At 42.5% G+C, this 17,953-nt stretch overlaps 1 protein-coding gene across 1 annotated transcript in view; it reads left to right on the top strand.

Moving 5' to 3' along the window:
- Window positions 1-454: 454 nt before the first annotated feature.
- Window positions 455-17,953, top strand: part of RALGAPA2 (Ral GTPase activating protein catalytic subunit alpha 2) — a 324,790-nt gene continuing 307,291 nt past the window's right edge. Inside the window, exon 1 of the mRNA XM_035005755.1 lies at window positions 455-710. Coding sequence (XP_034861646.1) covers window positions 605-710 — 106 coding nt within the window. The 5' untranslated portion in view covers window positions 455-604. The remainder of the gene's footprint in view (window positions 711-17,953) is intronic.

A 17,953-nucleotide genomic window follows, 5' to 3' on the forward strand; every position in this document is an offset into this window, starting at 1 on the left:
GGGAGCCCTGGTCCCCTCTGGGGAGGGGGCGGGCCGATGCTGTCCAGCGGCTTGGGGACCCAGGAAAGGTAAGTCACAGCGCCTCGCCCCCAGGAGAACTACACTTCCCTAGAGGCCTTGAGGCGTTCAGCCGGGTGAGGAGGAAGAACGTGCTCAGACCCAGCCCGTTGACTCCCATCGTGCCTAAGACACGCCAACCTGACTGGAGGGCTCTGTCGCAGTGCATTCAGGGACTTGTAGTACAGCGTGTGCAAGCTCCAAGCTTCTTCGTGATTCGCTGTGCCGACTCGGCGCTCCGGGCGCGCCCCCGCGAAGTGGGTTCAAATCGCATGCGCGTGCGCCGCGCCCGAAGGGCCGGCCGGCACCTCCCGCGGGGCGGGGCGGTCGATCCGCGTCGACACCGCCTTCCTGCCCCGCCCTTCGCCGTACCCGGCCCGCCCCTCCTTCCTGGAGCCACAGCTGAAGCGGCGGCGGCAGCGGTGGCGGCCCGGCGGGGGGCGGCGAGTGGCCCGCGCGACACGCGCCGTCCCGGACCCTATGCGGTGATTCGCGCGGCGCAGGCGCCTCCTGCCCCGCCGGCGGGGCCCGGGTTTACCGCGGCGGGATGTTCTCCCGAAGGAGCCATGGAGATGTGAAGAAGTCCACCCAGAAGGTGCTGGACCCCAAGAAGGACGTGCTGACGCGCCTGAAGCACCTGCGGGCGCTGCTGGGTGAGGCGCGCGCTGGGGAGCCGGGCTCGTGGGCACCTGCCCCGACGTGGGCCGGACGAGGGTCGCGGCTGGGATGCCGACGGCGTGGCGTGGGGGGTGGGGGGGGGTGGAGGTGGCGTGAGACCCTCCTTTCCGGGGCCCAGCATTGTTCCTCGACAGCGGGCACTCTGGCCCTCGGGCTCTGCCCTGTCGCCCAGTTTGTAAACTTACCCCAGATTCGCACTCGGTCACCTCGAGGTCGGCGGAGCCGTGCCTCTCCCCTCCCCAGCGAATCCTGCACTCCAGGTGCTCCTCGCACACACATACACATTGAACTGTCACCTCTCCTCTCGTTTTTTAATTTTAATTTTTGACTCTGACACCCTAAGTAGACTGAGTCTCCAGGTGTTTCCAGCACAGATTTAATTGAAATGTCATCTCTTGTGGGCCCCCTTCCCTTAAATTTTATTTTTACTTTTGAGTCGGAGTCTTCAAATAGACTGAGCCTCGGAACGCTCCTATTTAATTTAGCTGTCATCTCTCTTCCCGTGCTCCTCTTTTTATTTTTATTTTTATTGGGCCTGGCTGCTTGGGTTTCTTTGTGTCCTTGGTGTGAAGGGGGCTCCTCCTGTCTGTGGGAGGGAGGGTGGCTTTCCTGAGTTCAAGGAGGCTGCTGCTTCTTCATTGCCAGGATGACAGTGATAGTTATTTGCCTTCTTTCGTTTTTATGGACTGCTGGGTGGAGGTTCTGTGGAGCCCCTGGGGGCCTGCAGTTGACCTGCGATGAAGCTCATCCTTGTGGCTGTGAAGTGTCCACAAGGCTTCCTGTCACCTGCTGCACGTGATCTCTAGCTGCTTTGCTAGGCTTTGTTTTGTTTTCTGTTTTCTTCCTTACTTAGTCTTAACTTTTGTTTAGGACCAAACACCTGTGCTGTCTGTAGTGTTTTGGGGGGCTGAGAAAAGGACACCTTGTTTCTTCTAGATGTCTTTTTTATTCTTAAAATGAGGAAAAAACACCTGATATAGGACACATAGTCTTAATGTGTCTGTCACTTGAGGAAATATGACATAAAAGAATTCATTTTATATGTGAGAATTTTAAATAAAGATCTTGTTTATGAGATTAAAAGTTGCTAATTATTTCTATTTATACCCTGTGAAGTACCTCTGAGGAAACACACACACACACCTGGTTTCGCCAAGTGAAGTTATTCACAGTCTCGGATTCCTTGAGATTTACACTATCTTGTTCAGTTTGGAATGAAATGTAAATTAATTACTTACTGTTAAGAAGGATTAGTTTTCAAGACTTTTGAAAGTGTGGTGTCCTTGGTAAACTGAACTGTCTCCTCCCTGTAGTAAAATCTCGTGCACACACAGGTTGCATTGTGGAGTTCTTCGTAGTGACTGATTAACACCTACTGCTGGGACATTTTTGATAAAGGAAAGTTGAACAGTATTTTAAAGCATTTGATACTCTGGGACTTTTTCTGTGGTAGAGAATTTGAACTTTGGTTCTGTCCAAGTCTGCAGGATTAAGTTGGCTACATTTTGTAAAGGCAGAATCAATTAAACCTAGATGAGTTCGGCTTCTTAGAGATTCACAGTATATTGTTAGCATTCTGAGAAAGTAGTTCGTTTTCAAGGCTGTGTAATTGTGGTTTCACTTTAAGGTGCAGTATCTTATTTTGAGGAACTTTCTTTTTTCATTTCATTGAGCTCATTATGACCTCAGTTTTGTAACATAGGTTCTTTGATATTAGGTTGTTTTTTGTGGATGCATTTATTTGTGGAATGACCCAGTGTACTTGATTGCTGCAATCTTTATCCATAAGGACTACATTTTTGTAAATGTGTCTGAAGAATTCTAGTCACAATGTCTAACGTAAACTTTCGCTAACAACTGTGGTTTAAAGACTTTAAAGAAACACGGTACATTAATGTACTAGTTCCTAGCACATCATATACCCTATTTGCTACTTTAAGAAAAAGTCTACTTAGGAAAAAAAAAAGAAAAAATCTACTTAGAAAAAATGGCCCCTTGATCTGAAAGACAGGAATTAGCCAAGATCAAGAAAACTACTTGAGGGAAATGAATGGACATTATTGTTGTATTTTCATTTGCATATTTATGTAATACTCTTGCTTTTCACATATTTTGTCTTCAAGCGATAATAAAGATGTTCTTTTTTACATACAAAGATGATACCATTGATCTGGATTTGCAGCCTGTGGCTACATCACTTTGGCTGGTTACTTAGACTGTCTTTGAACCTTCTTTACTCTGTCAAATGGGTATGGTAATGTCTACCTTGTAAAGGTTATTGGGAGTATAATGTATAAACTACTTCAGTTTGCAGCAGGCATGTAACAATTTCCTCTCCCATTACTTGCCTCCCATTATTAATAGGATAGGACAAGTATTTTGATAAGTGTTTTCCCACACCACCCTTTATATTTTGATAATTGCTGTGAATTTGTTCTCTCTTTATAAAAATTAGTCTGTGTTTAAGACAACTGGCTGAGAGACACACAATGAACTGTGGAAAGTGGAGTATTTCTCATTCATGGTAATGGCTCCAGTTAGAACTTGCTTAGCTACTTTAATCTGGCTGCATATTGTAGATTGGCCTGTTATTATTGACTTTATTTTACAAGGTGGGAGACTGAGGCCCAGATAGACCTTACACGGGGCCAAGCCATGGACTAAATGGCCTATGTGTATTGTGTTAATTGCAGGTAGAACAAAGAGCTCTTAGGTCCCCTGACTTCCAGTTCTCCCTCTATTGTTGAAATCATCAATGGGAGAGTAAATGAGTAAACAAAACAAAACAGAAACCAAAAAATTCTGTGTATTGCTATCTTGCTCCAGCAAAGATTCCATGTTTAATCAAAAGTTGAGTACCTACTACAAATCCCCATATAGAAATAGTATTGATATAGCAAGAAGAATTGATGTAATAGTAAGCATATAGTAGGTATGTAATTAGATAGTGGCTTATATGTTGGACTCCATTATAGGATTTCAAGGGGTCAAAAAAGATCATTAAGAGTGGCACAAACAGAAGGGCATCTTGAAGGAGGTTTTACTCATGCTGGTCCCTGAAGGATGGCTAGACTACTGAGCCACATGTGTAACTTAAAATTTTCTAGTAGCCACATTTAAAAAAGTAGAAAGAAACAGGTGAAATTAATGTTAATAATACATTTTATATAATCCCGCAGATCTAATCTGTAATCAACAGGTAATGGGTATAAAATATTAATATTTTTTACATTCTGGTTTTCATACCAAGTCTTTGAAATCCAGTGTGTATTGTACATTTATAGCATGTCTCATTTCAAACTAGCTGCATTTTAAGAGCTCAGTAGCTGTATGTGGCTAGTGCCTGCATACTGGGCAGAGCAAGGTTAGAATTTGGGAAGGGCAGCGGGAAGGCAGTTCCAGGCAAGGGGAAATGGGAGCTGGTAGTGGAAATACACATGGCAATGATGTAGAAAGGTGAGGAACGCCAGCCTGCTCCTTCCTCCTGTCCAGTGAGGGAGTCACAGGGTGATGTTGGTCATGAGATGGAGTGCTAGAATTCTTGCCCTGAGGGTGTTCGCACTGTCAGATGCGTGACTGGAGTGCTATGTAGGCCAGGGGTAGAGACAGGACAGTGAGTTGGACTGGAGGATCTTGGTGGGGGGAGAGGAGTGGTGGCCTGACTGGCAGAAGCTTGAGGCAGTTTGGGGGCCAGATCAGAAAAAGTCTTGTTTGTCTGAGTTGAAGCTCGTATCTTACCTTGCAGGTGAGAGGGCCTGCTTGAAGAACTCTTAGTAGGTCAAATGATAAGATTTGAGAGCTGCCTGCCTGTCAGCAGGGCCAGGAAAATGGATTGGAGGGTGATGGGAGGGATGACACTGCTGGCAGCAAAGGAAGAGACAAATGGTAAGGGTCTGAAATAAGATGCTTTGTGAATGGAGAGGAGGGGTGGGATTTCGAAGGACCAATGCAGCAAGAACTAGTGATTGTCAAGTGAAGTAATGAAACAGGTTTGTAGAAGCCAGGCAAGGAGTGATCAGTCTGAAGGAGAAGAGATCTGGGATAAGAGGCCATAGTCAAAGCAAATCAAGTAACATCCGGGCTTGGGCCAAATATCTGGAACCAGAGAGGAGAGAAGAGTCTCTCACAAATGCTGAGACTGACAGAGTGAAATGGAACATTTTGGTATATTTCCTTTTAAGTATCTGTTACTTTATGTAGGGACAAGTTCACTTACAGTTTTAAATGTTACCATTTAAACTTATTTTATTATTAGCATTTTCCTCTCATTTTTTTTCCCTCTCATTTTTATTAACTACAAACATTTGTTGAAACTGTGTACTGTAAGTTAGCTTACTATTTCCTGGATGATTAAATTGTTTCCTTCCTTTCTCTCTCTCTCGCTTTCTCTTTTTCTCTGATATAAATAATACTGTTCTAAACATCTTGGGAAGCAGCTTTTTCTATATTTTGTGTTATTTCCTTAGGACAGATTCCAGTGAAGTCAAATTGCTGGGTTTGAACACGTTTATGACTCGATTCGCTGTGCAAGTGTTGCTCCCAATGAGCCTGCTAGCAGCAAGGATCGAGGCTACCATTTCCACTGTAGTCTGACTAGCAGTAAACACATTTGTGTAATTTTAAAATTGGCAGTAGGCATTTTGGAGAATGGGAGTGTCAGGGATAGGGCCAGAGGAGTTAGGAGGAGATCCTGGCTAATGATAGGGGAAGATGAATTTGGTGTTAGGGGTGTTGAGTTTGAGAAAAGAGCAAGATCCAAGTGGAAATGTCTAGGAGGTTGTTGGACATAGGGTCTGGAACTTAATAAGAGGATAGAAAGCTATGGTATGGTTGTTTATTGTCATCATGGTTCCATCAGATCTGCCCACAAACCTCTGATGCAGGTAGTGTTCCTACTTTCAACCTGTAGATGAAGAAACTGAGGCTCAGGAAGCTTAACTACTCGTCTGTCAGCACCTAGTTGATAAGTGGCAGAGCTGGGATTCCTGATTATAAGCCCATGTTATGCCTCTGCTAGTTATCTGACTCAAAAGTATATTTATATATCAGAAAATATATTTACCCCACCACAGTGAATGTTAACATATAAACAAAAGCCTGATGGTTTTTGCATGTCTCCCAAAAATGATGCTTTGACTTGTGCTGCTCTCTGCCTGGTCTATCTTTACTAGATTCTTAGGGAGACTTGAGGCTATATTTGATTTCAGCATGGCAGAAGACAAAAAGACTCCTTTTGTGTTTTCCTGTTCATTGGCCTCTCTGTACCCTCGGCGGATCTAGCAGGTGGTAAAATATTTGCATGGACATTAGTGTCAAAGGACATTCTACAACCAGAGCAGAGCCGAGGTGTAATTTCAGGCTCCTCAGGCAGTCTTAGTTTTGTCTCTCTCATTCAGCCTTGTTTGAAGCAAAGTCATTTTGCCGTAATGCTCCTTTTGCTAATTTTTCATCAGTTACTCACGTTTTATATCTGTAACCTCTGGCACGTAAGGTGAACTTTGGACACAGATATGTGTATCACACATACACCAATCCCTGACTCTAAGGCTCAGGGATGTCTGGACTCCTGATGAGAGAAGGGTGAACCTAAGAGAAAAGTCCGATCGAGCTCAGATGTTTTGTTTGAGACAACTGACTTCTTCCTTTTATTCTGGGAAGAGAGCTAATTGGTAGTTCCAGAATATTTTGACGTAACTTTTTATAATTTGTATTTTTATTTTGTTTGTAAGTGCTTTACTTGCAATTGGGCATAAATACTTTTACTGGGTGTTTAGAGTACTGATCTTTCCATAGATAAAATTGTAGGGAATTGTTTTTAAAAAATTGACTTCCAAAATAGCAAATTGATTCAATTTAAGTTTTTAAATTATGTTTTAAAGGAGGAATATGTTGGGGCACCTGGGTGGCTCAGTCGTTAAGCGTCAGCCTTCGGCTCAGGTCATGATCCCGGGGTCCTGGGATCGAGGCCCTCATCGGGCTCCCTGCTCCGCGGGAAGCCTGCTTCTCCCTCTCCTACATCCCCTGCTTGTGTTCCCTCTCTCGCTGTGTCTCTCTGTGTCAAATAAATAAAATCTTAAAAAAAAAAAAAGGAGGAATATGTTATTGTACTGTAAAATTAATAATATATAAATGTGGTAGACAACTATGCTGTCTTCAGATTTTAAAAAAATTTCAGTTCCACAGACATTTTTTTCAAGAGTGTATGAGTGAGTGCGTGTGTGTGTCTGTGTCTGTCTGCCTGCTCAGGAGGGCTGTGTATTCAGGTATTAATAAGGCAGAAGCCCAGAGCCTATGGTTTAATAGGAGCGGTAGACACGTAAACAACTACATTTCCTGTGAAGGTGTTAGTGTCTTGATGAAGTGGGTGAGTTGGTGCAGAGGAGGCACGGCAGAGAGGCCTCTTGGAGAGGTCGCCAGTGCTTCCTGAGGGAGATGCGCTCTGTGGTGGGTTTGGAATGACGAATAAGAGGTTTTCCTGGTGGACAAGTCAGGGATGAGGGGACTGCAGAGAGAGGAACTTGTGTCAAGGTAATGGTGTGGCCACCATGGAGTTAAGTGTACAGTGGCTTTTATCCTGTGGTGGGGGTAGATGTTGGGAACCAGGAAGACCTAAGGAGAGAATAGGAGCCAAATGTGATGTGTCCCCTTGGTAAATGGCCCAAGAGTCTCAGAGTCCCTGAGATTTGAAACAGGAGTGCCAGGAGAGTGAGAGCTCCCATCCTTCTGGATTGCAAACCCTGAGGGTGTAGCATGGGCTGCCAGCGTTCATCTTTCCCCAGTGTGGAGGGAACTTACCTCAAATTGAATTCATAATCAGACGGAAGCAGGGCAGAGAGATGGAGGGTGAGACGAACGCATTGGACCCTGTGTGAGCCGAGAGGTTCACCGTGTCTGTGCCATCTCCACCCCTGAGCTTCTCGGTTGCAGGTGCCAGTAACACCCTGTTTTTGCTTTAGCTAGCTTGAGTCATATTTCTGGGTCTGGAAATGGAAAGAATACAGATTAATATGCCAGAAAGGGGGGGGACCCCAGATCAACGACGGGTGGGTGGGTCCGTATGTGTGGATATGCTTTTTATATTTTTTAAGAGCTGAGAAAACTTAAGTTTATATATGTAGAAGAAGGAGCTAATAAAAGAGCAAAATTGAAGAAACAGTGCAGAGAAACGGAATACAAATGGAGAAAGGTGGGTCTTCAGTGGGATCAAGAGCGTGGGGCAGGAAATCAGGCTTGACAAGAGGGACACCACTTCCTCTAAGGCCACAGGGAGGAAGTAAGAATGGGGTCCTAGATGTGGGGGGAGCTCTCACACTATGGCTTCTGTTTTCTCTGCGAAGGTAAGAGGTAGAGTCAATTGCTGAGCCAGTTTTCTTGCTGGTGTAGTGATAGGGACTGAGGATGTCTTGTTCCCTCTCCTGTGCCATGCATCCCCTGAAAATAAAGGAAATACTGTAATCTGTAAGACTTGTTCTTTTGGGGAGCGATCTCATAAATGCATTTAACTTACGCATTCAGTACTTGGCCAGAAGCCAGGAAATGCATATATATATATATAAAACGAGGACAGTTCAGGTAGTGCACATATTGTCTGGCCTTCCACTTGGTGACCATGTGTCCCAGAGTGGCAGCAGGGGGCCCAGGGAAGTGCTGTGTTCTCAGTGGTCTTCTTTCCTTCGTGCCTCTCAACTGTGGGACCATCTGTCCTACTGGGTGTGGCTCTCGTGGTTAGGGGTAATTTTGATCTCCATTTTCGCCTTGAATGCGACATAACCTCACATAAGATGTAACATGAGTGTACATATTCGTGTGGCACCTTGCACTTTTGCAAAATGTTTTCTCATATTCTCATTGGATCAATATGCTGCCTTAAGCTACCAGTTCAGAAAGGACTTACCTTTTAGATTCTTCGTCAAGCTTTGTTTCTGACTTAGTTCTGAATGCCCATTTCAAATTTTTAAGTTATTTTTACAAAAGCGATATTTCATAACCATTTTTATGTCTTTTATATTGTTTTAGAAACTGAAACCACATCTGAAAAGTATTTTAAAAGTAATTGTAATTTTTAACAGTAAATAAGTAATTTCGCTATTGCAACTGTGGTTTATCTTTAAAAGATAAGGAGCCCTTTGATAGTATCTTGTGTTTGATTTTAAGTGATGGCACATATTCGCTGAACTTCAACCATGGTTTCAGGGACACATAGGTACTAGTGACATTGTTTGTGCCCAATTCTGGGAGCCATGAGAATGTGCCACTCAGGTCTCTGCTGTGGGGATCATGACTGACTGATGGCTCTGGCTGCTGCCCTCTGGATTCACCACCACTTCTTAGCCAAAGCTAAGCTTTTCTTGGGCTCCTCGCAGTTACTGAGCAAGCAGGAATACTAATGTGGTCCACTCATGCAAGATCCAGATGCCTCTGAAGGATGACTTTGGCTTGAGGACTCCCCATGGGTTGGTCAAGACCTTCTCAGGACTGAGTTGGAGTCTGAGACTCTTCCTTCACAGCCCTCCTTCCTTCCCCCTCTCCTTCGCAGGGGTCAGACCTGCACTGTGGTTGAAGCCTCTCCCTGCCTTCTCAGGTCTCTCTCCTTTCGCTTTCACAGGCAGTTCTCCCAATAAATATCCTACATGTAATCCTGTCTTGGTATCTACTTCTCAGGGAGCCCAGACTGACACACCATCCCTTTCCCCAGAAGGTGTTGCCCATCCTACCATCTAAAACCCTTCCAGGAGACAGCATGAGCACACTACATCTTCCACATAAACTTTCTTTATCCCTCTGCCCCGAAATGATATTTCCTCAGAATTCCCATAGTATTTTGAACTTTGCATTTGGCATTTATGGCCTTTTGCTTTGTATCTGCTGGATCTCCCCTACTAGTTGATAAATACATTGAGAATATGAAGAGCTTCTTATTCATCTTGATTCCTTTTGGTAACATACTTCCTTATTTGTAATCATAATAATTAGCATTTAATCAGCACTTTCCATGTGCCAAACACTGCCAGAAATGCTTTTACATGAATTAATTTATGTAGTCCTCCCAAATGGGATAGGTAATATTATTATCCTCATTTTACAGATGAGACACAGAGGGGTTAAGAATCTTGTCCAAGGTTACACAGCTGGTAAGTGACAGAGTCAGGATTTGAACCTGGGCAGCTGGCTCCAGAGTCCCCTTGTTCATTTAGCACTTATTTTTTTTCCAGACAGAATATGTGCCAGGCACTATACACAGTGTTGGGGATGCCGAGCTTGCAATCCAAGTCTAGCATAAATAACTATTAATAAGGGTTCTAGAGGGAAGGGGGGTGGGAGGATGGGTTAGCCTGGTGATGGGTATTAAAGAGGGCATGTTCTGCATGGAGCACTGGGTGTTATGCACAAACAATGAATCATGGAACACTACATCAAAAACTAGTGATGTAATGTATGGTGATTAACATAACATAATAAAAAAAAAAAACAGCAAACAAACCTCAAAATATGATTTCCAAATAGACGGATGTAAGTCTGTGTGGGAGTAGCAGCCACCTGATGTTTTGAAGAATTTCTAATAGCCTTCCTGCCCCAAAGATTGTTTCACAAGCCAGATGTTCCCATCATTAAAGTAATGATTTGAGACCCAGAACTAAGATCTCCTGAAAGAGCCCCCTAACCTTCTCCCTTGTGTACTTGCACTCATTATCAGACCCACCCCTCTGATCCCAAGGGAGCAACTGTAAGAAAGGACTGTTTGTGTGGACAAAAGGGAGAAGAGGTTGGGAAAAGAGGTTGGGGGAGAGGGACAGCCAGACCAGAGGGCTGTTGGTAAGATAGGTTTGGGTGAGGCTTCTTTCGTGGAAACAAAATTGCAGAGACACTATTGTAAAATTTTAAATCTACAGAAACCAAAACTAAGTCACTCTCCCCCCAAAAGGACTGGTTCTAACTAGTAAGAATTCTTTCAATGAAATCTTTGATAGTATTTTTAAGACAGCATGGAAGAGAGGGGAACAGATGACATATGTTGCTTCTTTACAACTTTTTAAAGGGATTAACGTGTTTTAGTTCTGTCCGGTTATATTTCTGGTACAAACAGTGTAGACCTCTATTTTCCATGGATTTTATATCTGATAAGATAAGGATGTGTTTGGGTTAGTTAGGCTTGTTGTAGTAGAGCTTATGCTGAACTTCGGGGTAGAAGTAAATATCACCTCGTCTTCGTGTGTGTGTGTGTGTGTGTGTGTGTGTGTGTATCATATTGCAGCTATTTATTTTGGAGAGAATGGTTCCATTCCTCTCTTCCTGCTCCTAAAATAAATATACACGCAAACAGACATATCATTTTAACTGAAGTAAAAAATAAATAATGACCTGGAAAAATATTTGAAATTTATAGGAGAGGATATAGTTATATCCTTAGTACATAGAGAGCTCCTACATATTAACAGGAAAAATTAGAACAGATGTTTAAAATATAATATATATGTCACAAATGAAGAAATGACAAGAACCAATGTTATAAATGTCACTTCAGTTACCTAGGATATATAAACTTACAAATAAAAACGTATTTATCTAACATTTTAGCAAAGTTGCTGTTGTGTGTGTTTTTTCCCTTAATGATTCCTCCTGGTTATCTGTGTTTGCGTTCCAGTACACCTTTGATAGGATTCTAATTTGGTATGATCTCTCTGGAAAGTAATTTGTTGGTATGTGCTAATGGTCTTAAAAATGTACATATCATTTGACTTAATTTCCTTTTCTGGGAAATGATGATAGGTATACTTAAAGGCAATTAAGAAACACATTGCAGCATTGTTTTCATGTTTAAAATTTTGTTTATTGAAGTGAATTTCACATAATGTAAAATTAATCATTTTAAAGTGAACAATTGAGTGGCATTTAGAAGATTTACAGTGCTGTGCAGTCATCACACCTCTATCTAGTTCCAGAACATTTTCATTACTCCAACAGAAAACCCTGTACCTATTAAGCAGTCTCTTATTCCCTCCTCCCTGCAGGCCCTGGCAACCACCCGTGTGTGTTTAACCAACTGGGGAATTTTTTTTTTTTTCTTTTTAAAATCATTCTGCTCCACCGGAGTGATAGTACAGTTGACCCTTGAACAACGGGTTTGAACTGCATGGGTCCACTTATATGTGGATTTTTTTTTTTTTATAAGAACAGTACAGGACTGTAAATGTATTTTATCTTCCTTATGATTTTCTTAATAACATTTTCTTTTCTCTAGCTTACTTTATTGTAAGAATACAGCATATCATGTGCATATTACATATATACAAAATATGTGTTAATTGTTTATGTTATTGGTGAGGCTTCTGGTCAACAGTAGGTTGTTGTGAGTTAAGTTTTGGGGGAGTCAAAAGTTACATGCAGGGAGTAGACACCCCGGGTCCCTGCACTGTTCAAGGGTATACTGCTTATGTTGAGCATATTTATATAAGTCAGGACACTTGGTTGCAAGTGGCAGAAACTCTAACTTAAAAAGGGGGGAATTTAATGATGCACACAACTACTCTAGGGGAACATTTGGCTTTAAGTATGTTTGACTTTTGATGGGGATGTAAGTGGAGTCCAGGACACTTACCCATTCTCACGTCTACTCTCTTTTCTGACCTTCCTCTTGGTGAAAAATACTCGTTTCCACTCTTGGTTCTGTGTTTGTTTCTTTTCTGTGCTTCTGCTTCATTTTCAGGCTGACTCTGCCAGGTGCAGGAGAGATGGTCCCTGAAAGCTAGTGACCCTTGAGAAGAGTGTGGCCCCTCTAGGGCCCCAGGTCCTGAGACCACGCTGATTGGCTTTAGTTGGGTCATGGACCCATTCCTGTAGGAGATGGGGTACTCTGATTGGCCAGCTTGGATATCATTTGCCCTGTTCCTAGAGACTGAATCTCATTCTGGCTCATATATTTCTGAGGAAGTAGTTCTGGAAAGGCATTCTGATACGTTCCCACACAAAACAGTACTGCTCATATCTCTGCTCATACCCATGTATATCACAAGGGCATTGACTTTTGTGTTGATAATCCTAGGTCATTGAGAAAACCTTACATGACATTTTATAAGTTCTACTTAAGACTTTGGGAGTTATTTTTGAGGATTTATCTAATTTGAGGGAAGTAAGGGTTTCCCTTTTAATAAATGGATTTGCCACTCTTTGAGTTCTATCTATATTAGTATATATATTTTTTAAGTCATTCTACATGTAGATACTGAGGACTTGCTGTGTGCCAAATGAAGCTCCAGTTTCATGAGATTTTCATTCTATTAGGGCAGATGGACAATAAACAAATAACAAGTAAATGTATAATTTCAGGTAATGATTATAGAAAAATGAAGCTTGATAGGGGTGTGTATGCTGGTCTAGACAGCTGGTCAGGGAAAGCCTTTCTGAAGAGGGGTTTAGAGTCAAGATCTGTGTTAAGCAGGGAACAGTTTGGTGATTATTTATGGGAGTAGTGTTCCAAACAGAGGGAACAGTAAGTGCAAAGGTTCTGAGTCATAAATAGGCTTGAGAATCTAATGGAAGTCAATAGAGTTGGAGGAGTTGGGTGTGGGGGAGGAAAGGGTAGGACCAGGTGGGGCTTGTAGGTCTCATTGAGGACTTGGGATTTTTCTCTAACTAAGGTGAGTGAGATGGGGAGCCCCAGGCGCAGGACGAGCAGGGGAGTGACCTGAATTGACCTTCAGGATCTTTCTTTGTAAAGAAAGCCTTTCTTTTCTTTTGGCTAACTTTATAAAAAGTCTGGTCCTTTGCCCCAATACTGAGCAGTGACTGGAGAAAGAAAAGGGAAGAGGTAAGAGAAAGAAGTGGTGCTGGAGAAGAGAAGTAAGTAGCCATGGAAGCTGTGGCAGGAGCAGGTTTTGCGGAAGGTGGCACACATGGGCTGTGTCTGTCCTTATTGTGGCAGTGAGTAGTGATGAGAAGACAGGCTGGGAACACAGCAGCCCATGGGGCTGGAAAGCTAGACTGCCATGCGCCATGTAATGGGGCCCACACAGCAGCCCACGCTTGCAACAGTATGGAGGTGGGCTTGCTATGTTATCCCAAATTTCAGTAAGAGGCAAGAAGCAGACATAGTAGAGAGTACCCCTGGCATGCCTGGTTGGCTCAGTCTGTTAAGTGTCTGACTCTTGATTTCGGCTTAGGTCATGATCTCAGGGTCATGAGATTGAGCCCCGCATCAGGCTCCACGCTGGGCATGGAGCCTGCATAATATTCTCTCTCTCCCTCTGCTCCCCTCCTCCCCCTGGCACTCTCTTGCTCTCTCTTTCTCCGCCCACCCCCCCAAAAAATACCCCTGCTGTTGACAAAAAATGGAGATAGATCTGCCAGCTGCTAAAAAGTATGAGCACAGGAAAATGTTGATTGGTCAGGGTAATATTAATTTATCTATATAAATGATTGCAAAGAGAAGCCAGTGGTTGGCTCCATTTCAGGAACCTGCTAAAATAGGGCCCCATTTGTACTTTATATTGTGTTTCTTAATGGAAAGGCCTGAGGGAGTCTTGATCTCTGGCTCAGTGTAACTTGAAAAGACGTGATTTTTATGAACCAATGTTGCTAGCTGAGCGTGCACCAATGGAGTTTCTGTTCTGGCAGTTGCTCTTTGGTGCCAGGTTTACACAGTATGAAGAAACGTGACTGAATGTGTGCTAAGGCCACCAGGTCTTATAAATGAACCTTATCATGATTGGAAATGTCATCACCTTTTCCATTCAGGGGTGTCACACATGCGCTTGTCCCTAACTCAGTGCAGGTTATTGAGTGGCTGGGCAGACAGAATTTCTATCTGCCTGGCTCTATTGTTTTTCTACACTTTTTGGTAAATGACAATTAGAGAAACACAGCTTTCCCTAAAGACAGCAAAAGTCCTCTATTATAACTAGGTCATTACAGGGCATTATCTACAAGATGTGTGTTATTATAGAATAAGTTTAATTACAGTGCTGAACAGAAGAAATTTAAGTTATTTGCTGTTTTGGGGGCATTTTGGTCTTGATGAAGATACTATTTAACATATTGTGTGGGTCTTGAGTGTACTTCGAAGTTGGAGAGTAAGACAAACTTGGAGAACATTACAGTCTGGTGTCATGTTTGCTGAGTTGTTCTTTTCTTTTTTATGGTGAATAGTCAGGCTTTGTAAAATATCTGAAAAAGATCTCTTTCCAAAACACTCTGGCAGCTTTTATATAGGTTTTTATATATGTGTGTGTGTGTGTGTATATATATATATTTTTCCTTCCTTTAGTTCCCCCTCCAACCCTACCTACCCTCTCTGGTAACAGCAAGTCTGATTTGTTTTTCAATGAGTTTGGCTTGCTTGCTTTCTTTCTTTTCTTTCTTTCTCTTTCTTTCTTTCTTTCTTTCTTTCTTTCTTTCTTTCTTTCTTTCTTTCTTTCTTTCTCAATTCCATGTATGGGTGAGATCATTGAGTACATATTTGTCTTTCTCTGTCTGACTTATTTCACTTAACATAAAGCCTTCAAGGTCCATCCATGTTGTTGTGCATAGTCTTTTTGGCTATGAAACTTAATGTACTCATTATAAACATTTGAATGATACAAATAAGCAAAAAATAATTTAAGTATGAGAGAGTTCTTCAAATTCTGCAATCCCCTAATGACCATTGTGCGAATTTTGGTAAGCGTGTTTTCTATGCTTGCTCTTGCTTATGTGCATTCTCTTTTCTCTCTCTGTCTCTGTCTCTCTCTCTCTGTGTCTGTCTTGGGTGTACAACACACGTAAACACAGTTTTACATGAATAGTCATTATGCATGGTCTAACCCTGGATTTTTGACTTAACACTCCTTGGACATTTTTCCACATCAGTAAGTGAAGACTTACATAATACTTAAATGGCCGTCTCATGTTCCCCTGGACTCGTATAACAAATTATCTGCCACCCATTCCTCAGGTTATGGGTTTCTGGCCTTCCCATGCTGCCAGCATATTGAGGCCTGGGAGTAAGAAAAGTGGCTGCCTGGTGACCAGAGGCCCTTGGTTTCTTGTGTAAGGGATACAGTGGACCATATTTGTAGCTGCTGACAGGTTGGGGGACATTGTGATGGATCTCCAGAGGTAAAGAGAGGCCCTTGGGGAAGGCCATTTCAGCTTTTGCTGAGGGAACTTCATAGAAAGACCACCTTTTTAACCTGTCCAGGAGGAAGGTCATTCCATTTACAAGCTGACTTTGGTGTCCTAAATAAACCCAGCTTCTGGGTCCACTTTTAGATTTAGTAACTCTTTAGTTCTGTGACTTCTACCAGATCTATGTGCTTAAAGAAAAAAAAAATCGTGTTTCTGGGGCGCCTGGGTGGCTCAGTTCGTTAAGCCTCTGACTTCAGGTCAGGTCAGGATCTCGGGGTCCTGGGATCAGGCCCCATGTCAGGCTCCCCGCTCAGCAGGGAGTCTGCTTCTCTTCTCCCTCTCCTTCTGCCCCTCCCCTGCTCATCCTTTCTCTCTCTTTCTCTCTCTCAAATGAATCAATAAAATCTTGAAAAAAAAATCATGTTTCCAATTATGCTTCCCGGTACCTCCTCTATCACTTCCTATTAATATTGGATTTAGAGGAGGAGTGTGGGAGCCTGACTGCCCGGGTTTGAGTCTGGCAGTGACCTAACCTCTCTGACCTTCCACTGGCCATAAGGACAGTACCTGCTTCCTACGGCTACTAGAGGTTTAATTAAGTTAATATATTCAAAGCTCTTTTATAAGCCATTGCTATAATTATTAATAATTATTTGGCATAAGTAAGATGGCTCTCTCTGTCCTCATCACCACTTTTCTGCTTCCTTAGTTGTTGGAGATGGGTGCAGATAGAGGTTACCAGCTAGCTCCTGCATTATCTGTTTTATTTCTATCAGTGACTCCCTCGTGAGTGGTTTTGAGTGTAGTATAGGCTAGCCCCAATTCAGATCAAGACAAATAGAAGCAGTTTTGCATTGACTTAAAAAGTGTGATTAAATTTGATTCTACCAAAGGAATAGATATATTAAAATGTATATGAAGCACATTTGATTTAAACATTGTATTTCATTGGTGTGTATTTATGTTTTGTTATATAGGTACTTCATATTGGTTAAAAAGAAAGTCTTAGGATCCTTTTGAAGGGCATCTCGGCTCTTTCCACTGTTTGGCTATTGTATTGCGGACATTACTGCTATGAACGTTGGGGTGCATATGGCCCTTCTTTTCACTATATCTGTGTCTTTGGGGTAAATACCCAGGAGTGCAATTCCTGGGTCAGAGGGTAGCTCTATTTTTAATTTTTTGAGGAACTTCCACACTGTTTTCCAAAGTGGCTGTACCAACTTGCATTCCTCACCAATAGTATGAGGGTTCGCCTTTCTCCACAACCTCTCCAACGTTCATTGTTTCTTGCCTTGTCAATTTTTGCCATTCTAACTGGTGTAAGGTGGTATCTCAGTTTGGTTTTGATTTGAATTTCCCTGATGGCTAATGATGATGAACATTTTTTCATGTGTCTGTTAGCCATTTGTATGTCTTCTTTGGAGAAGTGTTTGTTCATGTTTTCTGCCCATTTTTTGACTTGATTATTTGTTTTTTGGGTGTTGAGTTTGAGAAGTTCTTTATAGATCCTGGATACCAGCCCTTTATCTGTAGTGTCATTTGCAGATATCTTCTCCCATTCTGTGGGTTGTCTCTTTGTTTTGTTGACGGTTTCCTTTGTTGTGCAGAAGCTTTTTATCTTGATGAAGTCCCAAAAATTCATTTTTGCTTTTGTTTCACTAGCCTTTGGAGATGTTTCTAGAAAGAAGTTGCCGTGGCCGATGTCAAAGAGGTTACTGCCTATGTTCTCCTCTAGGATTTTGATGGATTCCTGTCTCACATTGAGGTCTTAGATACATACAGAACATTCCACCCTAAAACAGCAGAATACTCATTCTTCTCAAGCGCACATGGAACTTTCTCCAGAATAGACCACATACTGGGTCACAAATCAGGTCTCAACCGGTATCAAAAGATTGAGATTATTCCCTGCATATTCTCAGACCATAATGCTTTAAAGCTGGAACTCAATCACAAGAAAAAATTTGGGAGAAATTCAAACACTTGGGGTACATCTTTACATAGAATTACGTTTACGTGTGGACTGTCAGTCCTGGATAACAAAGTGTTGATATCTTCTTGACTTGAAAGACTTTTACTTTCTACATCTAGTTTACCTTATAGGTATAAAGAAATG

Source organism: Mirounga leonina, unplaced genomic scaffold (assembly GCF_011800145.1).
Source record: "Mirounga leonina isolate KUSES-001 unplaced genomic scaffold, KU_Mleo_1.0 Mir_150, whole genome shotgun sequence".
Classification (NCBI taxonomy): domain Eukaryota; kingdom Metazoa; phylum Chordata; class Mammalia; order Carnivora; family Phocidae; genus Mirounga; species Mirounga leonina.